This window comes from Ciconia boyciana, chromosome 4 (assembly GCF_034638445.1).
Source record: "Ciconia boyciana chromosome 4, ASM3463844v1, whole genome shotgun sequence".
NCBI lineage: Eukaryota > Metazoa > Chordata > Aves > Ciconiiformes > Ciconiidae > Ciconia > Ciconia boyciana.
This window is the reverse complement of record NC_132937.1, coordinates 51543940-51565263: the sequence shown is the minus strand read 5'-3', so window position 1 is coordinate 51565263 and position 21324 is coordinate 51543940. Positions and strand designations below refer to the sequence as shown.

Genomic DNA, 21324 nt, shown 5'->3' with positions numbered 1-21324 from the left:
GGGGGATTTGTGATTGCAACTTGGCTTCACTACCATTTACAGGCATCCACAACCCAACTGGAAGATCTCCCCCATCTTGGTTCTCCACCTGATTTTATAATTTATTCCCTAGCTTTATTTTACCAAGCCCACCTTTTTGCTGCCCCTGCACCTTGTTTTCTCTGCACAGACTTCTTCCAAATAAGCAACCGATCACTGAGTACTTTTTCCCTATTGGTCCGATTTCTACTACATCTCTACCCAACTTTAGTGTTTCCAGCAGTGCTATGTAGGCAGTTTTTGGCCCAGTACTGATGCAGCTCTCAATATGAGGTCAGCCTTGGCTACCAAGACTCCCTTCCAGTTCTTCAGTTCATGCATTTCATGTACATTTTATGCCTTCTGTACAGAATTATTATACTTAAGCCTTAACTCCCCTACTTAGCTCGAACTAAGCATGAGCAGTTGCTCATCATACATGCGAAGAACTTGCATAACAGAGCAGTAGAGTTCTATGGTCGCACAGAAGCTTTACCCTTAAAAAGTCTTAATTGCCCTTCTGGTTCATTTCAGAGGCCAAGCCTCTTAGTTTTGAGGCTTACTGCTCCTGCAGGACCTATTGCTCACCATATACCCAAGTATTTGTCTAACATAAATGAATATTTCTGAATGGTCAAGTCCTCTGTTAGTTTCAGTGAAACTTCTTTTAATCAGTGCCCTTTTAAAGTGCCTCAAAAGTATTTAGATGCCTGTTTTTACTTTTTGGAAAAAATGTAATTTTGGTGTTTCTTTAAAGCACAAAGGACATCAGTGATAGAGTTAATCTGAACATCCCAGAGGTTTCGATTGCTGATTCTTTCCTTTAGTTGCTACACAATATCCCCTCCTAGTATTTTTAGCTTTTTTTTTTCCTTTGAAGGGTGCAGAACTGACTAAAATACTGAAGCAAATATCCATTTGTGACATACCAGAGATACTGAATTTACAGATAAATTGCTATGTAAGGATGCCATATATGTTTGCACTATGAGAATATATATTTACACCATGAAACTTAATGCTTCCAAAAGTTGTGTCAGTGGCCAGTTAAAAGTTGGACTGGTGTAAAAAGTTATTTTTGAGGGCCACTAAATATAACGATGTGTATAAAACCTTTGACTTGACCATGGATTGCTGGACTTGTGAAATACCACTATATTTGATTCATTCTTAACATTCTTTCTCAAGGTACAGATCTGAGTCTGGGATGGAATATTTAGTTAGATGGACCTTGACTTGATCCATTGCAAAAGTGCAGGGCTGACATCCTTGAATCCATGTATTTAATACATACTATGTACTTCATTTATCTCTGATCTACATTGCATAGTTGGTGGTATAGATGTTTAAAATCTATCCTAAATAGAATCTGTTGTGTACAATAGCTTCTTTGGCTATCCAGACTGTAAGAGTTAATTTGATAGTACAAATACAGCACATTGTGTGTGATATTTTACCAGTAAACTCAAAACTGTGATCCAGGTACTTGATGGTACAAAAAGAGGACAACTGCGATTAAAACTACAGGGTAGTACTTGTCTGAGGGAAAGGGAGAATTGGCAGTATCATTCTCTGTAGGTCAGCTGTTGCTGTAGAGCTGTCAATGAACAGCTCTTTTCTAATATCAACCCCTCTTACTGTAACCAGGATTTTTAATTGTTGTTTTAGATACAAGCAGATCTTCAACTCCAGCCACGTTAGCCTCTGACCCAGCTACTTGTCCCATCATTCCTGGATGTGAAACAACCATTGATATCTCTAAAGGGCGGACTGGTCTTGGTCTGAGCATTGTTGGAGGAGCAGACACTTTGCTGGTTGGTTGGAAAAATATGTGTGTCACAAATGAAATAACAATAATGAAATTAAAATGTCTGATAGGAGAGATTTTTTTCTTCATTTGTTCCTGTAGCATTTATAGAAAGATACCAAAGATACCAGTTAAGGGGGGAAAAAAAAAAAGGAGGGGGAAAAAAAAAAAAGAAAAAAACACTTTTAAAATTGAAAGTATAAATGAACTTCTTAAATATTTTGGTAATTTGTTCATCATACATCTGACTATTTTATTTGTCACTGATGAATTATAGTAGGAATTTTCAGTTACTCTTAGTTCAAAGCAGGGGCATGTTCTTTCAACATGCAATTTATTTTTGTTTTATTTATCCACAGGGAGCAATCATTATCCATGAAGTATATGAAGAAGGAGCAGCATCTAAAGATGGGAGACTGTGGGCTGGGGATCAGATATTAGAGGTGTGGTGGTTTTTTTGGTCACTTCTATTGTAAGTTGCTAGCTAGGCATCTCCTATTTGTCTGCTGGAAAGTCCTGCACACTTTATCATTGTATGCTTTCATTGCAGGTGAATGGGATTGACCTCAGGAATGCCACACACGATGAAGCGATAAATGTCCTCCGACAGACTCCCCAAAAAGTTCGTCTCACTGTGTACAGAGATGAGGCCCAGTACAAGGAGGAAGACATGTATGATGTACTCAATATAGAGCTCCAAAAGAAGCCTGGGAAAGGCCTTGGGCTGAGTATTGTTGGGAAAAGGTGTGAATGTACCTGGAGAGTCAATGTCTGGGACTTGCTGGGCATGCTCATGTTTCTGTTGGGGTCTAGTGCTCAGATCCTGTGGGCTTGAAGGCTGTACATGTCGGTTTTGTGCCTAAGCTAACTGGCCATTCCTAGAACAGCTAGCCCAACATTACTCAACAGAAAAATGAGACAATGTTCATTGTGTTCCCAACAGCAAGCCATAAAAATGGCCCTCAAACAATACTGTAATGCAAAATCCATGTGTGTATTTGCAGAAATGATACGGGGGTGTTTGTGTCAGACATCGTCAAAGGAGGAATAGCAGATACAGATGGGAGATTGATGCAAGGAGACCAGATATTGACAGTGAATGGAGAAGATGTTCGAAATGCTAACCAGGAGGCTGTGGCAGCTTTGCTAAAGGTATTGGGAAAAGAGAAGGTGGATAAAAGTGAAGAATTGAGATCCAAATTTTCTGAAAGCTTTAGTTTTATTCAGATTGATATGTCAGTGAGAATGAGCTGTGGATCCAAATTTAAGCTTCCTGAAGTCTAGAGCATTCAGATTTTGATACTTTGCCTAATGAAAATGGGAGTAGTGGTGGTGCAGAGTGCCATATGTTTATAGGGCAATAGAAGACCATTACCTAGAACAACCTAAAACTTAACACTGTATTTTCTCCAACAAAGTGGTAACTGGTTAATTATCTCACATCTTTAGAAAGATAGGCAGAACTGACTTTAAATGATGGAGAATTAATCAGAGTAGTTGTGCCAAAAAGTGATTACTTTCACAGTTGATAATGTTCATCTTTTTTTTTTCTCTGTATGTCTAGTGTCACCTTACATCCATTAAATACCATAATGCATTTTCCAGTGACCAAGGCTTCTAGTATAAGAAATTGTTTTCTCACAAAGATAACTGAAGTAAACTTTTATCTGCAGCTCTTGGAACCAGAATTTCTGTTCTCATTAAATTTTGTGCTTCTGATGTCCTCCCCCTATTTCCAAATCAGAATGAAGTCAGGTATACAACATTTCTTGTGGTCTGGCAGGAAGTCCAGCTGGTCAGCCAGCTTGTCTGTTTTCCAGCCAGGGTTTTGAGACATTCCTGCTGCATGGTAAGGATTCCATCGAGTCAGCTTTTTCCAATGGAAAACCGTTCCACTGGAAAAAATATAACAGCCACTACTCATAGCTGACTCTTGGATACATAGGCACACGATCATGCTTCTTTGCACTCACATTCAAAGGTATATTTTTCCAGGTCTTGAACAGTTCCTTGAGCTTTTTTGTTTTTTGGGTTTTTTTTCTTTTGGGGGTGTGGGGTGGGGTTTAGACAGGGAAGGTAGGAGCACTTCTGTATTTTCAGCATGAGCTTGTAAGTGAGAATGCCAGAACTGGGTCTGTGTTCTGGCAGTGAACTCTTTAATATACTCTTCTGAGGTAACAGTACTTTTCCATTCTTTCCTGATACTTTACTTTATCTAAGGACAGTGCATTTCTTCTTCATATGCTGCACTTTTACATCTCCTCTAAATTAAAATGCCATTTTATGTGGAAAGTTTCTTTCATTTTGGCAAGCATTTTGGAGTATCTAATTGAAGATTCTTGGTGCCCACTTATCATTCATATATTCATGTTTTAAATACTTCATCCTACTCAGTAATACTTGTAAGTAATTGTTCTAGCCCTGAGAAATTAGGCTTTTAAAATACCTCAGATATATTACTGTTAACAATTCGGTTTTGTTTACGCAGTATAAATGGAGTAAAGCACGATCACTCATATGTGGGCAGTCACCACTTTTAGTTCGGGTATCAGTTCTGTTTTCATTCACGAGAGTAAGATCTAGGAGCAAATTGTCTTAACATACCTGAAATGTATTTTGTTAGAAAGTTATTTGTAATCTTTGGAAAATCCCAATGTATTTAAGTAGCATGATATGACTAGAATGAGTTGTCAGGTTGAGAATTCCACCTGTTCTTGCAGTGTTTCTTTTTAAATATCCCTAAAACATGTGAAAAGCTGATAATTTTTTCACCTCATTTGACTTACGGATTTATCAAATGGGAGATTTCAGGAAGAGAGAGAAAACTGTAATAAAACTAAATGCGAATTGATTTATTCACAAGTTCAGTTGGAAAGTGTTATCTCCCACTTTCACACATTATAACTTTTAAATCTCATTTGTGGGTTTGCATTTTATGTGGGGATGAGGTAATTTTAGGTACATAATTACTTCCTCAATTTTCCATTTTGCATAAGAGTTGTCTGTATGGTGTAATACAAGTCAATTCATACAAGCAGGAAAGAATGGTTTTGCCTGAGCCCTGATCAAGTCTTTCCCAGGACATACAGAAGTCAACATTATTTAAAAAGTAAAAAGCAATTTAGTAATAAATCTCTTTTGGTGTCACCCGTAAGAGAATAGCAACAGGATATGAGGTATGGACACCCTATTTGAATGGGTATGTCCTGTTGTTGGTTTTGTTATATTGGTCTATTTCTTACTGTGAATTTTCTGACATATACATGAACCTCTCTTAGAGTAATACAGCTAAAGCATGATAAATAAAGACAAACTTATGTAATATTAAGTTCTTTGGATACAGGAGTTCATATGAACAACTTCCCAGTGGCAGAAAGAAGAAAAAGCAAAATAGCAACAAAACTTTGAAATTTCTGTACTTGAATATGTTGCAGATAGGTGGTCTTCTTTTGACACTACTTGTATTATTTCGGAAGTCCAGTTTTCTAAATGTTGTTTGTGATAATAACTTACCTGTCTGTTTCCAAAATCAGCCTAATGTCTTGATTGCTAAATATTTGATTGCAGGGTGAATTTTCTTCTGCGACATGCATTTTATGCAGACATGTAAATACTTAATAGCTTAAAGACTAGCGGAAGGATTTTCCAATGTGCAAACAGTCCATATCACCCAGCTTCTGGTTGGGAGTCAGATGCAGAAAAGTCACTTAAACTACAGATAGATGTTTGGAAAACCTCCTGCCCAAAATTTCTTTAGTTATGTTGGTATGGATCCGGAGTAACAGATAATTTCAAGAGTGGGAGAGAGATGACTAACTGCAAGTTTAAATACCATGTTCTCAGTCAAATCAACAGAAATAATGATTAATACTTTGAGGTGTTGCACTGTTCTTAAGTGCTTATTGTGAAAACAGTCAATTTCACTATTCCTTGAAAAATCCCATCTTGAAAATATATATTGACATTACAATTGAGAAGCCAAAACTACTCCCTGTTAAGTGAAAGGTAACAGAATTAGTCTTCTTGTGTAATTTTCACATCTTTATTGTAATACTGATTAGTCCCAAAAGTACCCTGCTCGGTATTGAATATCATGGTGTATTTAGTTTGTGTGGCTCTGATCCTGCCATGAGCTCTGTCTGCTCAGTGCTCATTGCAGGGTTGTTAGCATGTTATTTTCCCCTCTCTCCATATTTTTTCTTCTTCCACCATCTAATAAGTGACTTAAATATTGTCATAGGCTTTAATGTTGTAGACAGAAGAGATGTGTTATAAATGACTGGTTCTTTAGTGTTCGTTAGGTACGGTAAGACTAGAGGTCGGAAGAATAAAAGCTGGTCCATTCCACTCCGAGAGGAGAACATCCCAGAGCAGCCAGGTGTGTAACTGTAAAACTGTTTAGTTTGGAAGAAATAAAATGTGGTTAAATAATGAAAGCAAATAAAAAGAATTGGTTTTATGGTGACAGTGATTTTCCACATACCTGATCCAAGATGAAGAAAAGTAGTAGTTTTTATGTACTTTGCAGCTTTTCGGTAACCGTTTCATATGTTCACTTTAGCATATTGTATCTGTTAAAGACATGGTCCAGCCAAAAATGTATTCCAGAAATGGCTTTGCTGTGTTGCGTAGTCTGATTTTTATGGCTCCAGCCTGGGAAGCAGAGAGAGCTCTGATTCTCATTGATACCAAAAGAAGTTGGAGTGCACTTTAAACCTCTTTGTTACTTTAGGAGTGCTTGGCATGCAATGGAGTATTGTTTCAGTAAACTTAGTGAATTTCTTCACTCTTTGCATATTCTTACCATAATCTTGGTCATCAGAAGCAGGAAACCTGCACCCTTTCCATCAGGCGTCTCTCAAGTTTATTTAATTGTTGATCTAATGGTGGAGTGTTACAAACTCGCATCAGTGTCTGCATTTGAATGCATCCTTCACGTGGTAGCAGCTCACATCGAGATTCTCTCCAGTAGGAGCTATATTTCTGAGGGCTCACAAGTTACCTTAGAACTTTCTCTGGTTATAAACTGGGTATGCAGATCATCAAGTACTGAAGATCTTGATGACAAGATCTTGATGAAGTACTGACAAATCATATAATTAAATAGTTTAAAGTGAGCAGGTTAAGACTGGATTAGATTGAAATGTTAGGCTCTCTTCAAAATGGGTAATGCCAAACAAGATGAAAACATGCAGGCTCTGTGCGATCTTAATCTAAGTTAAGTAAGAAGAAGCTCACAACATTGAGTGCTTTGAAGAGTCTGTAACAGTCAGCAGACTAGTCTCACTGGGAGCCATATTGTTCCTTTACATTGCCCTGTGGGTATAGTGAAAGTCTTTCTGGAAATTGTGCAGGTGAAGCCTGTGAGCGAAGAGCCTCATCTTAGTTTTAGCTGATGGAGGGAATGAACATGAGACTGCACATGAGGATATATAAAGATCTGTCTTTTATATTCTGTCGCTACCTTGATAATTGTGGCTAACTTTTGCACCAGAAGATCTCTATGAGGTGATAGAAGGTGCAAATATAAGGGAACACTCTGGCCCTCAGAAGCAGTGCTTCAAAATGTTGCATGGGGTTGTAGGCATGCAATCTCTGTTGGTCTAATGATGCTTCAAACAAGGAGCCCTCTAGAGTGACTAAGAAATATGTAGAGGTTCACTGTGTCAGCTTTAACTGGGCACGGAAAAAGTAAAATACAGCAAAATACACTGAATACAGTGGGTTACAGTTTTACTTTTATCAATTGGGCGTCTGAAGCTGCTCACTAATCCCAGTCTAACACTGTATTTAGGTCAGTGAAGGAAGTGGCAGTGTCTCATCGTTCAGTTTCCCAGTTTCTGGGTCCAGTGCACCTGAGGTCTTTGAAAGTGGTCTGAAGAAGAATACCAGTAAGGTTTCTTTTGGTGCTTTCAGTATTTTATACATGTGAACTGGTAGCTGAGCTCTTTCACTTTCTGTAAAATATTGTCATTATGTGCTGTAGGGCTGAAAGTGGTTCCTTAGTCATTAAAATGCTGCAGGGGTGGTTATTGTACAGTACATCATATATATCTTTGAACAGCTTTTTATAAAAGAAATTAGCAGCTTGTTATACCAGCAGTTTAGATGTTGAGAATCTAAGCTGAGACATAATTTTCTATTTAATCTAAATACATCTTCAGTCAAGCTGTCTCATTCATAGAAATCCAGATACTGTATAGTTAAATTAGAATAGATGTGGCATAGCTTTCTCGTGCTCAAATTTAGAACAAAGTTACTTCTGACCAAAGTAATGCTAGCAAATACTAGTTTTTTCTATTCTATTTGAGCATGCTTAGCAGTCTTATTCCAAAAGTTATTTAAATGGAGAGAGTGAATGACTTTCACCCATTTTTAGAAGTATTTAAATCGTATTAATTTAATGACAGCCACTTTCAAAATCTGCTTAAAACGTATGTCTATAATAAACCAGCAGAAAGTTAGAATCATTATAGTGGTTTGGATAACTTTAATGGAAAAGTTCCCTAAAAATGCTTTTTTTAAATTCATTTGACAGCAGCTTCTGAAATACAGGGACTAAGAACAGTTGAAATAAAAAAGGTAAGTTACAGCATGAAGTGTTATATATCAGGCACAGGTTTTGTAGATGTTGTCAATAGGTGTGTTTACAGAAAGGAAGAAGCCTGGCGCTGTTAATAATTTTGAGAGAGGAATTGATGTGGCAATAGCTAATTAATTTGCCTGTGTTATAGTCTTGACCTTGAATGATCTCCACTGCCTATATTTTTATGTAAAATCAGTGCGATTTATGCTATCACATTTTGTGACCTGTTTTGAAAGCAAAAGGAGGAAGGCTTAATAAGAGACAATGGGACCTAGTTTTACTGTTATCAGACTCAGTTAAATCTACACTCTGTTTTAGTGAAGTCAAGGGAACTGTACTAAAGTTGCAAGCCCATTGTTTTGTATTTCGTATTTTTCTTCACACACATTTTTACTGGGTGGGCGCTTACATGACAGCTGCCAGGTTTTCAACTGTGAAATTCAGTCGACTTCCTTATTTACAGGAGCATGAGATCTGAGTCACAGACTGCTTCTGATTGTCCAAAATATTTATATTTATTTGACTTTGCCTGGCATGTAGTTCACTTAATTACATGGATTGTATTTAGCCGTTCTCTTTTTACAGTAGAATCTGCAAATAACAGTTTACAATAGCAGTTTTTGCAGTTAGGTAGCAGGGTGTTGTACCGTAGTGAACAGCTCGTTTTGTTCTTCGACAGTAGGACACTAGGGGGAGCATAAAGATTAATTCTAGGCTTCAGACAGTTCATAATAGGAGATTGATATGGACAATATTAAGGATAAGCAATCCCATCTGTCCAGTTTTCCTTCTCCAGACTTTCTATGCTGACATTAAGGGTCTGACACTTAATTCTGTAAGAATTTAGTTTGGTTAAGGCAAAACACACAACTAAGTCAGCAAATTGTCACCTATTAACTACTGATAGGAAGAAACATATATTGTGCTCTCTTGTGCTTTTTCAAAATTATGCATACTCTATTAGCTTAAAAAATGGCTTGAGACATAGGAACTCTGATTTTCATAAGGTAGGGGCTTTAGTAGTTTTTTGAGATAAGCCTACAATTCTCTGTATGTGTTTTTCTTTCCAGAAAAATCTAATCTTTTTTCATGACAATAACAGGGCCCTGCAGATTCACTAGGAGTGAGCATTGCTGGAGGTGTAGGAAGTCCTCTTGGAGATGTTCCTATATTTATTGCCATGATGCATCCAAATGGAGTTGCAGCTCAGACTCAGAAACTCAGAGTAAGTTAATTGTTAAGAAGGTTGTAAAGAGTGCATGGGTAATGCACATGGGTAATTACTCTAGGCAGGCAATGAATTAGCAGTTTAATGATATACAGTCATAAGCGCTTCTGGCTGTGACAAGAATTTTTGCTGTTGGGATTGACGAAACGGTAACTCAGATTGGTAGCATGGTAAAAGGTTATTGCTGAAAGATGCTAACTTTGGGAAGGAAGTCCTAAAGCAATCTTGGATCATAGAGGTAGTCAGCTTGTGAAAATGAAAAGTAGAGGGGGTGGTTCAGAATGATGGATTCTGTAAGTGAGCTCCACTGATGACTGTGGTGGTCATTCCTGCAACTGTATGTACGCAGTCTGATTTATCTCTCATGTTTTCTATGCTTATCTGTCTTAGGATAGAGATAGTACTTTTTAGGTTCTGAGGTAAAGTGGGAGGTCTTACCTGATACAGCACTTACATGCCTACTGACTCATGCTCCTTGGAAAATGGACAGTGTTATTTCAGGATGAATTCAAACATACAATCTCTGATGATAATTTAATACTTCAGTCTGTCTTATCTTCAGGTGATGTGCAAACTGCACCTCTTTTTTTACATGCTGTATATTTCTAGAGTATTAGGATCAATTCTGTAAAGCATCATTACTTTTTTACACTGAATACATTAAACCAATGTAATCTGCTAATCATGATGTTGAATTTTCTACCTACCCTTGTATTGGGTCATTATGTGGTTCAAAGATGATTTGCCTTCAAGAGAAAATGTACCGTGAACAGTTGCTAATTTCATTTCCCCTGCCCTATATCACTGATAAAATCTGGCTAAATGCAAATACACAGTTCTGCTATTGTTGAAAGAAAGCAACAAATAAATCTATGTAACTAAACTTACTGTTAGTGTTAGGTTTTCTGCATTTTCTTCTGCAGGTTGGGGACAGGATTGTTAGCATCTGTGGAACATCTACTGAGGGCATGACTCACTCCCAAGCTGTTAGTCTCTTAAAAAATGCTTCAGGCACTATTGAGTTGCAGGTAAAAAATCTTCAGTGACATTTGGAATATTTTCTGAATACTATTTTGCCAGCTGCTATAATGAATTATTTTAGTGTCAGCATTCTCATTTTACTGGCTTACGAACTCTGTTCCTAGGTTGTAGCTGGAGGAGAAGTAAGTGTTGTAACTGGTCAGCAGCAGGATCCACCTACGTCCAGTCTTTCATTTGCGGGACTAACTTCAACCAGCATTTTTCAGGATGATTTAGGGTCAGTAACTATACAAGGTACAATCTCTGTAGCCTGTTATTTTAGGTGGAACGCAAGCTAAAAAACTTACAAATTCTAGCAAATAATGGATGAATTGTTTGACTTAATAATGACTTACACATTTGGTAAACATGGGACCTGTAGGCCATAGGTCCTCTTATGCTTTTTTCATGATGTGATTGGCTGTGCTGCTTTATTTTCTCCCTCTGTAGAGTTATGATGTGATTTCTTCTCTGTAAATACAGCCTCCTTTGTTTCACTGAGCCTTGGTAGCTGAGATAAATTGATATACCCAAAATGTTTTTCCTCAGACTTAAATAGGCCCTTTCCACAGTGGTACTTGTGTTTCCATTTCTAGCACTGGCCTATCAGGAGCGTTGCACTTTTTTGGTATGCAAGGTATACTGCTTCTGGTATACTGCAGGGTACAGCTATGTAAACAAGTTTTACTTCAAACTCTGACATAAATCTGAGACATTTTTGTTCCAGGAACAGGGAAAGAAAGAATGGAGTTCTTTAGCCTCACAGATCTACTTCGAAAGATAGAACTTCAAAATTTCTTATAGTCAAAGTATATGAGGGGAAATACACCTATAAATGGTCTGTATAAACACATACATACAAATACACAGTCATAGAGGAGGAGAGAAGCAATTAAACCTTACAACATAAGCTATCAGGGCTAATTTTAGACATTTTTTAGGAGGTGTGGTGGGTTACAGGTTTTTTAAAGTAGATGTTACGGAGATTTGAGGTACTGGTATTGCATCTCTACTTCGCTAGTAAGCACTGTTAGTGGGATGTTGCAGCCGTAACTATGCCCTGAGCTGTGTGGAAGAGGTGTTTGAAATAGCTACCTTTAAGAAATAACGAGGGCATTAGACACTTACAGTGTTTTACATGAACTAAAATAGTCAGTTTATTATAATAAAAGAATTTGTAGTTATAGTGGAAAGGGAAATGTATTGCTTAGCTTGAAAGAAAAAATGGTTTTTTTTGAACGTTCTACATGTTAAATCATAGACACAGACAACATTGCAATACTCTTTTTTCCTTTTCTTAGACCTCCTCAGTACAAGACCATTACTCTGGATAGAGGACCAGACGGCCTAGGCTTTAGTATTGTGGGCGGTTATGGCAGTCCCCATGGAGACTTACCCATTTATGTGAAGACAGTGTTTGCAAAGGTGAGTGTAAATTTGTTCTGTCAATCCATTTATTAGTTAGTTCATAGCAGCTACTATCTTAAATCATGGCCTGAGTTTGAAGCCAAAGGATTGTAACAGTTTCTCACAGCTTTTCTGCCTTAGTGCAAGTGCTGGTCAAAATGTGCTTGCAGCATTTGAAGGCTATAGTCTTAGGAAGATTCAGAATTTCCAAATGCATGTGACTCTGCATATGGCAGAGTCTTCTTCAAATCTTAAAACTGGAATTGTGTACATACTTAGAAAAACAGCCCCCCTTGCCTTATGTTTAGAGTGTATTTTCTTCAGGTAGTTGAAGGGACTGTTTTATTTATTTTGACTGAGAGTCTGAAAGGTAGGCCAAGATAAAATAATTGAACTCAGTCTGGACCTTTGGAGAAGTTCAGGTACTGACCTGGATATGATAGTTTGGACTACCCTAGAAAACAGCCCTAAGCCAGAAAAAAGTAGAATAAAGAATCCCAAACTTCTGTGGTAAATCAAAGTATAGAGCTGAGTTTTGATTTACTGGATTTCTGATATCAGTTGCTGAAAACTTCTTCAGGTCTTGAAAATCTTACTTCTATGATAGTAGAGTTTAAATGCTATGCTAGCTGGACAAACAGGGTTAAAGGAATATAGAAGTCCTGTAGATCTGATTTCTAGATGTTGTGAAACTTAGACAGGGCAGGGCATATTGCAGCACTAGCAGGCTGTACTACAATTGACTGTAGTTGAATCACTGAAGGTCAAAAAAGTTTTAAGGGGTTTTGTGCACTGAACCCATCTTATTCAGACCATAAGGACAGTGTGGCAGGAAGAAAAAGAAATGCATGAATCTGCAGTTACATGTTGTTTCGTTTCAGGGTGCAGCAGCAGAAGATGGACGCCTGAAGAGGGGGGATCAAATCATTGCTGTGAATGGGCAGAGTTTAGAAGGGGTGACCCATGAGGAAGCAGTTGCTATTCTGAAAAGGACAAAAGGAACAGTCACTTTGACTGTTTTGTCGTGAACTGGCTGCCCAAAGGGGTAGGGTCAATAAGACTATATTATTTACCTTCCGCATAGCAAAGAGAATGGAAATGTTTATATAGCCTTCTTGCTCTTCCAGCTTCACAGGACTGTGTTACAACACTGAAGAAAAATAACATTTAACAATATTTTTGTATACAATAGAAGTATTTCTCTCACTGTCAAACCACTGGGATGGAGTTACATCAACTATGGAAAGATATGGATATTTTTTCTATTAGTATTATAATGAATGCTTGTAAGCCACCAAAACAAAAAAGAAATGGTTGCATTAATAACTGCATAACAAAACTGGAATGTTTTGCTGAGAGGCTTTGGGTATTTGAAATACGTTGGAAAAATGATAAAGTCACCAAGTCAAGAAGGGGGTGGCATGGGCAGCAGTAGTCAGAAGACAGAAATAAGGTTATTGAAGAAAGAAAGTATTAACAAAATGTGGAATTTTGGGAAAAGAAGGAAAAGGATGTAATCTGGAGGCGGATGATTAATGGACTTAGATGATTATTTGTATTATTTCACAGTGCTGAAGTAGAAGGAGCTGGGAGGGTGACTTGGGTGGGGTTTTTTGTTTGTCTGTGTGTTTAAATTTCCTAAGTCATGGTGTATTCGAAAAAAGGAAAACTGTGTTTTAGTTTGGCTTAGCTTTGAGGATTTGTTTTTTCTTTTGTTTTTGTTTGTTTGTTTGTTTGCTTGTTTTTGAGGCGGGGTGTGTGCGTGTGTTTGTTTTGAAAGTAGAGGACTTGGGCTCAGAGCTGAGAAATCCATTTGCCAGTGGAAACTACTCCTGGTGAGTGAGAGTGCCCAGCAACTGCAGTATTAGAAGAACTAAACTTTTCTTTTATAATACTAGTGGTTTCTAGCCTATATGGGTGTGAAAGCAACCTTCCCAGTATGAAATGTGTGTAAGCGAAGGTTGTACTCTTCCAACGTGCGAGATTAACTACAGGCTCAATGCAGATGTTTCTGCAAGCTGCTTGAATCAGAGCCGTGAACAAACTGCTCAGGTTTTACCTAACTGCAGACAGAGACTTGTGGATATTGATTAAGCCAAGGTGGAAAAAGTTGATGTTACAGTGTTGCTCCTATTAGCAAAGGTATAGTCCTCCTTGGACTGAGGAGGCCTAAAACCAGGAGTTGAGGGTGGGTAAAAGGCTGAAAGTCCCTCCTAGTGGAGATGAGTAATAAGACAGCAGTGAAGGTCTTTCTGCATCAGCTTTAAGCAGAAGCGGAGGTTTGAGGGCCACAAACATTGTTTTGGGGGTATTGATTTTACAGGCACAAATACAAGACAGTGTCTAGTAAGTATGATGCAACCATGGAGCTGTTCTTTGGGCAGCAGTGTGGTCAATAAATTTATTAACATCCTCAGATTCCTAAATTGGGACCCTCACTAAAACTTTATCCAAAAACCGTGTTCACTGAAACCCTTAGCTGATTGTAGCCTGCCTTTGCTTCTGCTGCTCAAACTGGCTCTTAGGGATCTGTCAGATAAAGCACACTTTGCCCATGATTTACCTTCCTGCAGAAAAATTTTGCCAGGTATTTTAAGGGAGAAAGATAGCCAGCTAATTAGCATGCTAATGAGGAGCAAAACCCTTTGTGCTTATTAGCAAAAAAATTTGTAGCAAGAAGGCCACCATGTCAGTTGTCATTTAAGAGAAATCTGAACTGAAAATGCAGGCCATGGTCAGGCCGTTATTAGAGGAAGGTAACAAAAGAGTAGCATTTGTTTTAGTGGGACACAAAAACAGTATTAGGAATGTCTGTGAAATATTATTAACAAATTGATAGCTAGGTCTAAGGGAATTAACTAAAAAAATCACCCTCTTTGTCTCTTTGACTATTCTAGGAGTTACACTGTGGTAGGTTAAGACGAAAGAAAACAGATGGTACCGTTACTGGATGCTGTTGTTATTGAATTGCTCTTCTATAGTTATTCATTGGTTAGAGTGAGAAATTCCTACATTAGAGTATGTAAAGTCACTTTAAATAGTATCTATATTTGTAACAGAAGTAGTGTACAGATATTTTGTTACTGCTGTTGTGTCTAAACGGAGGATTTAAGTGAATAAATTCCAAAGTTCCGGGTGTGTTTCTGGTTGCTTTACAATGGCATGCTTGCATTGTTCATTCTGTTGTGAAAGATTAATTCAAACAAATTTAAATTAATAACAAAAAAATGGCATTACTCTTTATATGAACCTTAAAGCATCTGCTAAAAATGGCTGTATTTGGATTTTAAGATATTATCTTCATTTGCAAACTCTTAGCAAATCCATGAGACCAGATACCAAAACTATTTAGGAATTAATATGAAGCTGCCTTGCTTTTTTGAAACAGACAGCATTAATCATTGTTCAATCTGTTTAAAAAGCCTTCCTTCAGGCATGGGACTTACCATGAGGGATCAAAACAGTGAGCCATGGAGCCTGGGACTTTGCTTTTAGCTGTGACCCACGCTGCTGCTCTGAAGAGCACAGGATCTACTGCAAGCCCCACGCGGGGAAATCTGTTGCATTGACCACTGCTTAGTGGCAGCCATGCACTGGACCATGAGGTGTAATAAACTTTGGAGGCTTAGGATGTTTGGTTTTCTTTATCATTTGGTATTCAACACAACTTTCATATCACAGGGGTTAGTCCTGTAGGAGTCTAGGTACTGTGGCCCCAGTTCTACCAAGTCTTCCATTTTTGGTTACATTTTTTCCGTGTGACTGTGTTAATTATGGGACTTGACAGGATTGGAGCTGAAGGTCCTGGCATCTTAAAGGCTCCAGCCCATTGTTCAGATACCCAGTCCTTTCTTTTAACTCTGCTTACCTCTCACCTATTCAATGCTAGTTATCTTAGAGTGATATTAATGAAAGAGACTGTCACTTTTTGTAAACGTGAGTCTGGACAAAGGACAGCTGGCTCATGGGAATGCACATATTTCATTCCTTGGCAGTGAGCAGGTATCATTGTCTTTCCTGTTCATTCCTCTGCTGGATTTTATTTCTGGGTTAGCTTTATGGAAGCAATGGTATTGGTAATTCTCATCTGGGAGAGTGGGTGGAATTTAGTAGCCATTGAGGGTCCCTTTCCCTTCACCCTATCCATCCTCTTTTTAAAAGAAAAAAAAGCTGTATATTCTGTAGACCTATACTTGGACTTGCCTTAAAAAAAACCCCAATCTAAAAGAAGAAAAAAGTTGTCATCTTTGTTCTTAAGTGGCAAAAAGATGTTTTGTTTTACTGGCAGAGACTTGCAAGTAGTATGGAGGAACTTAGTACTTTTAATAGTGTTTTGCAAAGAAAGCCTTATCTCGGAGTGAGAGTGACATTGGAAGGAGGCTGGTAGTGGTTTCCCACACACACCTTTTTCTTGCTTTTTAAAAATAGAAAGCATCTAAAATATTCATGTTTAGGGAACATTTCTGCCTTAGGCACCACTTGAAGCTACTAAGAATAGATAAAAATTTTCACTTCCTTTACAAATGCTATTAAAACTGTACTGAACACTGTTGTCCTTAGAACATTCAACAACTGCAGTGTATATACAAGCTGCTTTTATTTCTTTCTGAATTGGAGATTGTGCATCTTCCTCAACAGCTGTGTAGATCTTGATTTTAATACATTTTACTTCATAGCCACTGTTGCAGGGTTAGTGTTAGCTTGTGAAGTTGTGCCACTGATATTTGGGAAAATGCTAACACTGTCAGGTTAGACTGATCCATTTCAAATGCTTTACAACAATATACCTACTAATGGAAGACGATGCCTAAGTAGATCAAGGTTCCTCACTTTTTGCCCTGTGTTTTCATTGTCCTGTGGTAAAATCTTCCACAATATTATTGAACTTCTTACTCCCAGTGAAAATGGTCATGTGAAATGGGCAGAAAAAAATAGGTGTTGCTTTTCTTATTTCAGTAGAAAGAAGAGAATAATTTCTGATAAACTACTAATCCTGAAAGCTGCATACATCTCAGTTGAAGATAACAGAATTATCCAAACTGGATTATTAATTTTTAACTCAAGATTTTTTGTTAAGTTGCAGCAGCAAATTGTTTTTAGAAAGTGAACCAAGCAGGCTTTAACTTAGTCTTTCTTATCAAACTACTTTCTCATCAGTCCATTTTTTTGATCTTCAGATAGGTAGTTTAAATATGTATCTTTTTTTTTTAATTACATAAAGGGAGTGTTTGAATCACATACAATAAATTTTATCTGGGTTCTTAGCTGAGAGTGCTAAGCTGAATATTTTAAGTGCTTGCAGTTAGATGCCCAGTTTACCCATAGATAGTCAAGTGAAAGGTTTTTGTCTAAGATGGGAGGCTTCGAAGTTGTCAGCACTTGTTGATGTTTTCTGGTATTTCATCCTTTGGCAGTTTATTAGTTAAGATTACACTTTGTTAAGTGTAGTTCAGGTTAGTTAAGAGTACACTTTGACTGAGCAAGACGGGCATTGTAGCTAAAAGGGAGTGAACGTTCTTCATGAGTATTTCTATGGGATGTGGGATACCTTTTTGAGACTTTCAGCACTGGTCAACAACAGTGTGTCACAGTTGGGTGTGTTTTCATAGCGTTTATGTATGCTCCTCCCTGTTCATAGCCACAGAAGAGTGCACAATACCAGGACTGGGAGGACTGAGACCCCCAGGGTACATTTTCAGGATGCTTTATCAGGTTTCCACTACTGCACACAAGACGAAGATAAGGGAGCCTGAGTTTCTTGTTGGGCACCTCACATGAGCACTTAGGCTGAAGCACATTAAAGGCCTTTGCAGGCTTTAACTTTCAAGTACCTTCTCATCACAGGGATGCCATAGCCACTCCGTCCAAAACTTCAGAGTTTCACATTACTGGGGATTTTACAAAAAGCAATGGGAGCAGCACCTTGGGTAGTCAATAGGAAATGAGTTATTCTCTGTTCTGGGAGAATCTGTCAAAGACATACATGTTTTGTTTTGGCTTGAAAAAATGTATTCATTACTCAGTGTTAAATGTGAGTATGTCTGGTGGGAGTAGAAAGGTCAGTGCTGCAGATGAGTTATATAAATACCAATATAATCCTAATGGTTAAAGCAGCAAATGCTCACTGGAAAGTCCTGCTTGTGACAGGAACCACTGAGGACAGATGATAATAAAGATTGTCATATGGGGAAATCATTAACCTTTGTTACTGTCACCAAGACCAGAAGATGGTTAGAAGCGATAGTGTTCATATTTTTGTCATGGTTTTTTAGTAAGTCCACACCAACTCTTTTTCCTAGGTTTTATACTTCTTCCCAAGTGTAAAGTGCCTGCAAAGAGCTAATAAGGTGTTATTCTTCTGATATTTTTGGAATGAAAAAAATGACTCTGTCATTGTTTCAGATATGTCATTTTTCTCAGTTTTGATGAATATGTACAAATACAGGTAGTGAAGGAAAATGTCACTGTTAACATTAAAATTCTCTTCGGGAATCCAGGCAACTCAAACCTAGTGTCTGGGCCGGAGACTTCACTTTTGGTAATTGGGGATTTAAATAGGACAAGTGACACATTTAATGTAGTAAATTAGTGTTGTTTCATTATGATCTTAAATGCTGGGTAATACCAGCTGCATCTGCAGCTTCTTCTTTTTGCATACGCCTAGATGGTTCACTGCTTGAATTCGCATGTCCTGGAAAAGTTCCTGTAAAGAGAAGGCTTAGGCTCCACCGTTTCCCTTGCAAGTCATGCTTTAATGGAAAATAAGGTCCAGCAGCATTTTGGAAGAATAACTAGGTTTATGTCTGTATGAGAAATTCTGAGTTTTAGGTCCCAGGTGGGCAAAAGCTCTGATGCTATTCCTTATGGACTTGCTCTTTGAGAGATGTTGTGGTTAGAAACCCACCCCTGGGCATAGCAGGCTCCAGGGCACTCCCTGATGGGACTGATGCATATTCGTCTCTCCTCAGTCAGTATACCGGTGTGTACCACGACTCTGACAAAGTTCACTTGCAGTCCTAGAAGTCAGGAGTTTTTTTGGTTGGTTGGTTGTGGGTTTTTTTTAAGATCTAGCCTTGAACGTCTTGGCTTTAATTTGGAGATTATGCAGAGAACCTGCGTATGTTCTACCTTTATCTCTAGTTCTATCATATACTTCCCTTTTTAAGCATATACATAAGGAGCAGTAATCCACTTAGATTTATTGTTAATGTAGAGTCAGAGGTTGTTCTAAGCAAATATGTGTGTTAATTACTTCACAGAAAGTTTGTGGGCACAGTCTCCTCGTGAAGCTTTTACAGCCCCTTTCACAACACTGAACAACAGCAGTGATTGCCTTTGTGTTAAATTGTGTGGCTAACAAAGCCTGTGCAGTAATTATAAATGTGTCCTGGCCAGGAAAGTGAATTGCTTGAGACAAGGTTGGAACCTCCTGGACTGAGCTGAACTTCCTGTTATGACTAAGCACGCTCTCTTTTCAGTCTGTGCCTTACCTCCTTGGGAACAACTTGGCTTTTGTTCGTGTCGAACGGCAGCTGACCATTGGAATTCTGTGTGTACAGTCTCTTGCCCTCTGGAAAAAGGCCTTTACTTTTCCTGTTGCAGTCACTAGAGCTGGAAGAAAAAATACAACTGGACCTTTGTCGTTAAGTGCAGATTTATGGAATTTAGCATTTACTAGAAACAGCTCATTAACAGTTTACTGTTTGCTATCATGTGGCATCCTCTTCTTTCTACCCTAAGAAGTCAGAGACTCTTCAAAGCTATTTATTTTGTCAGCAGCCAACCCATTCCTGTCTGTACTTCCCCTGCTCCCATCTCGTTTGATTTGTGTGTGTGTTGGAGGAGGGGTGTTATGTGTGAGGGGAGGATGTCAAAGGCTTTGCGCGTGTGTGTGCATGCGCATGCATGTGTATATATGCAAATCTATATGTAGTTTGGGGAACAGTACCGTGTAAGTGCTAATTATTAGCCTGCAGATATTTCCTTCCAGGCATGATTTTTTTTTTCATGGCAGAAATTATAATAGGCACTCTAACCCTTTTTTATCCATAGGTCTCAAAGGATTTTTAAAAACTGAGTAAATACTTGATGTATTTTAATGTCAGGAAAAACTGCAGCAGAAGGATTATGTTTCTTCTCCGTTAGATTGTGATTATCATGATTCCCTATGAACCTTTTTCTAATGTGAATGTACATCTTTTCTATTAGCCTGGCATGTTTAAGAATGGAGTACATTCCAGTTTGCACTTTCAGGGCAATGAAATCCTATTTGAAGTTGAGAAACGTTTGGGTCTGGGATACTGATGCAGTGTTTGTGAGGCTAAGAGCACATCATGAAGTATGAATACGCTCCAGACTTCCTCACTCCTAAAAGCTTTTTACTTAAGCCCATGTCAAAGATTTCGTGTTCCTAGGACTGTTCCTTTTATATAGAGGAACTGTACTCAATTTTACTCAGTTGATAGTTTGAACTCATGTACCTATATGTATTATTGACAGTCAGCCTTGAGCTTAAACCTTGAATCTGTTGGCCCAGCTAGCAAACCTCTTTGACCAAGCCCAAAAGTGGCAACCTTGAATTAGATTTGTTTCCTTCTCAATGTCAAGGAGAAGATGAACCAAGAAAAAATCTCGGGCTACAAGCAGCAAGGAGACAAAGGTATTTGCTGGTGCCTTGGCAGCCTGTTTGCTTTTCTCTGTAGTGAAAGGTGGCTGGAACTGCCCTAGTCTGAACTTCTAGTTCAAAAGTGAGTGGGAACAGGAGAGGGGAAGGGCTCACCCATTTAGGCACAAATAGGCCTGCAGGTGGCCACCAGCAGTCCAGATAACCAGCTGCCTGCATGAGTGTTTCTTTGGTATTTCAAGACAAAAGAAAGTGTTTATGCAGTCAGCTGCTGGTTTCAGCTTGAGCACTTAGTCTGGGAGCTTGGGGGTGCTGAAGCTTTGTGGGAGAGGCTCTGACTACAGTACCCAGCCCCACACGTACACCTTGATGTTAGACTAGTCATGGAAGAGGGACCTAGATTTCTCCATAGATGCTGGCTTTTGTGTAGCTGCATTTCTATGCATTAATAATTTTCAGTACTAGCCGCTAGATAGCACTAGAGAATCAAAGTAAATCTCAAACAGCATGGGATGCAAAGATTTAAACAAACTTGAGCACTGCAAAACTACCAACCACTGGAGTCTGTGGTTGGTGTTCAGCTCTGATCGGCAACCTAATGGAAATTGTTCAGTCAGGAGACAGTTATTTTAACT

General features: G+C 38.4%; 1 protein-coding gene across 22 annotated transcripts in view; it reads left to right on the top strand.

Annotated features, from left to right (window-relative positions):
- MPDZ (multiple PDZ domain crumbs cell polarity complex component) overlaps positions 1–21324 on the top strand; it is a 139885-nt gene that overhangs the window by 83897 nt on the left and 34664 nt on the right. For 18 of the 22 annotated variants that reach the window (XR_012042026.1, XR_012042039.1, XR_012042043.1 and 15 more), the window contains 12 exons: positions 1687–1832; positions 2185–2268; positions 2376–2569; positions 2830–2977; positions 6117–6203; positions 7620–7716; positions 8364–8407; positions 9514–9636; positions 10563–10667; positions 10785–10897; positions 11961–12084; positions 12948–13111. Coding sequence is in view for 1 of the 22 variants with exons in the window: in XM_072858910.1 (XP_072715011.1) it covers positions 1687–1832; positions 2185–2268; positions 2376–2569; positions 2830–2977; positions 6117–6203; positions 7620–7716; positions 8364–8407; positions 9514–9636; positions 10563–10667; positions 10785–10897; positions 11961–12084; positions 12948–13094 (1412 nt within the window). In the remaining 21 variants the exon portion in view is untranslated. Of the gene's footprint in view, positions 1–1686; positions 1833–2184; positions 2269–2375; positions 2570–2829; positions 2978–6116; positions 6204–7619; positions 7717–8363; positions 8408–9513; positions 9637–10562; positions 10668–10784; positions 10898–11960; positions 12085–12947; positions 15204–21324 lie in introns of those variants that run through there. The other 4 variants (XR_012042038.1, XR_012042035.1, XM_072858910.1 and 1 more) reach the window with 4 other exon arrangements.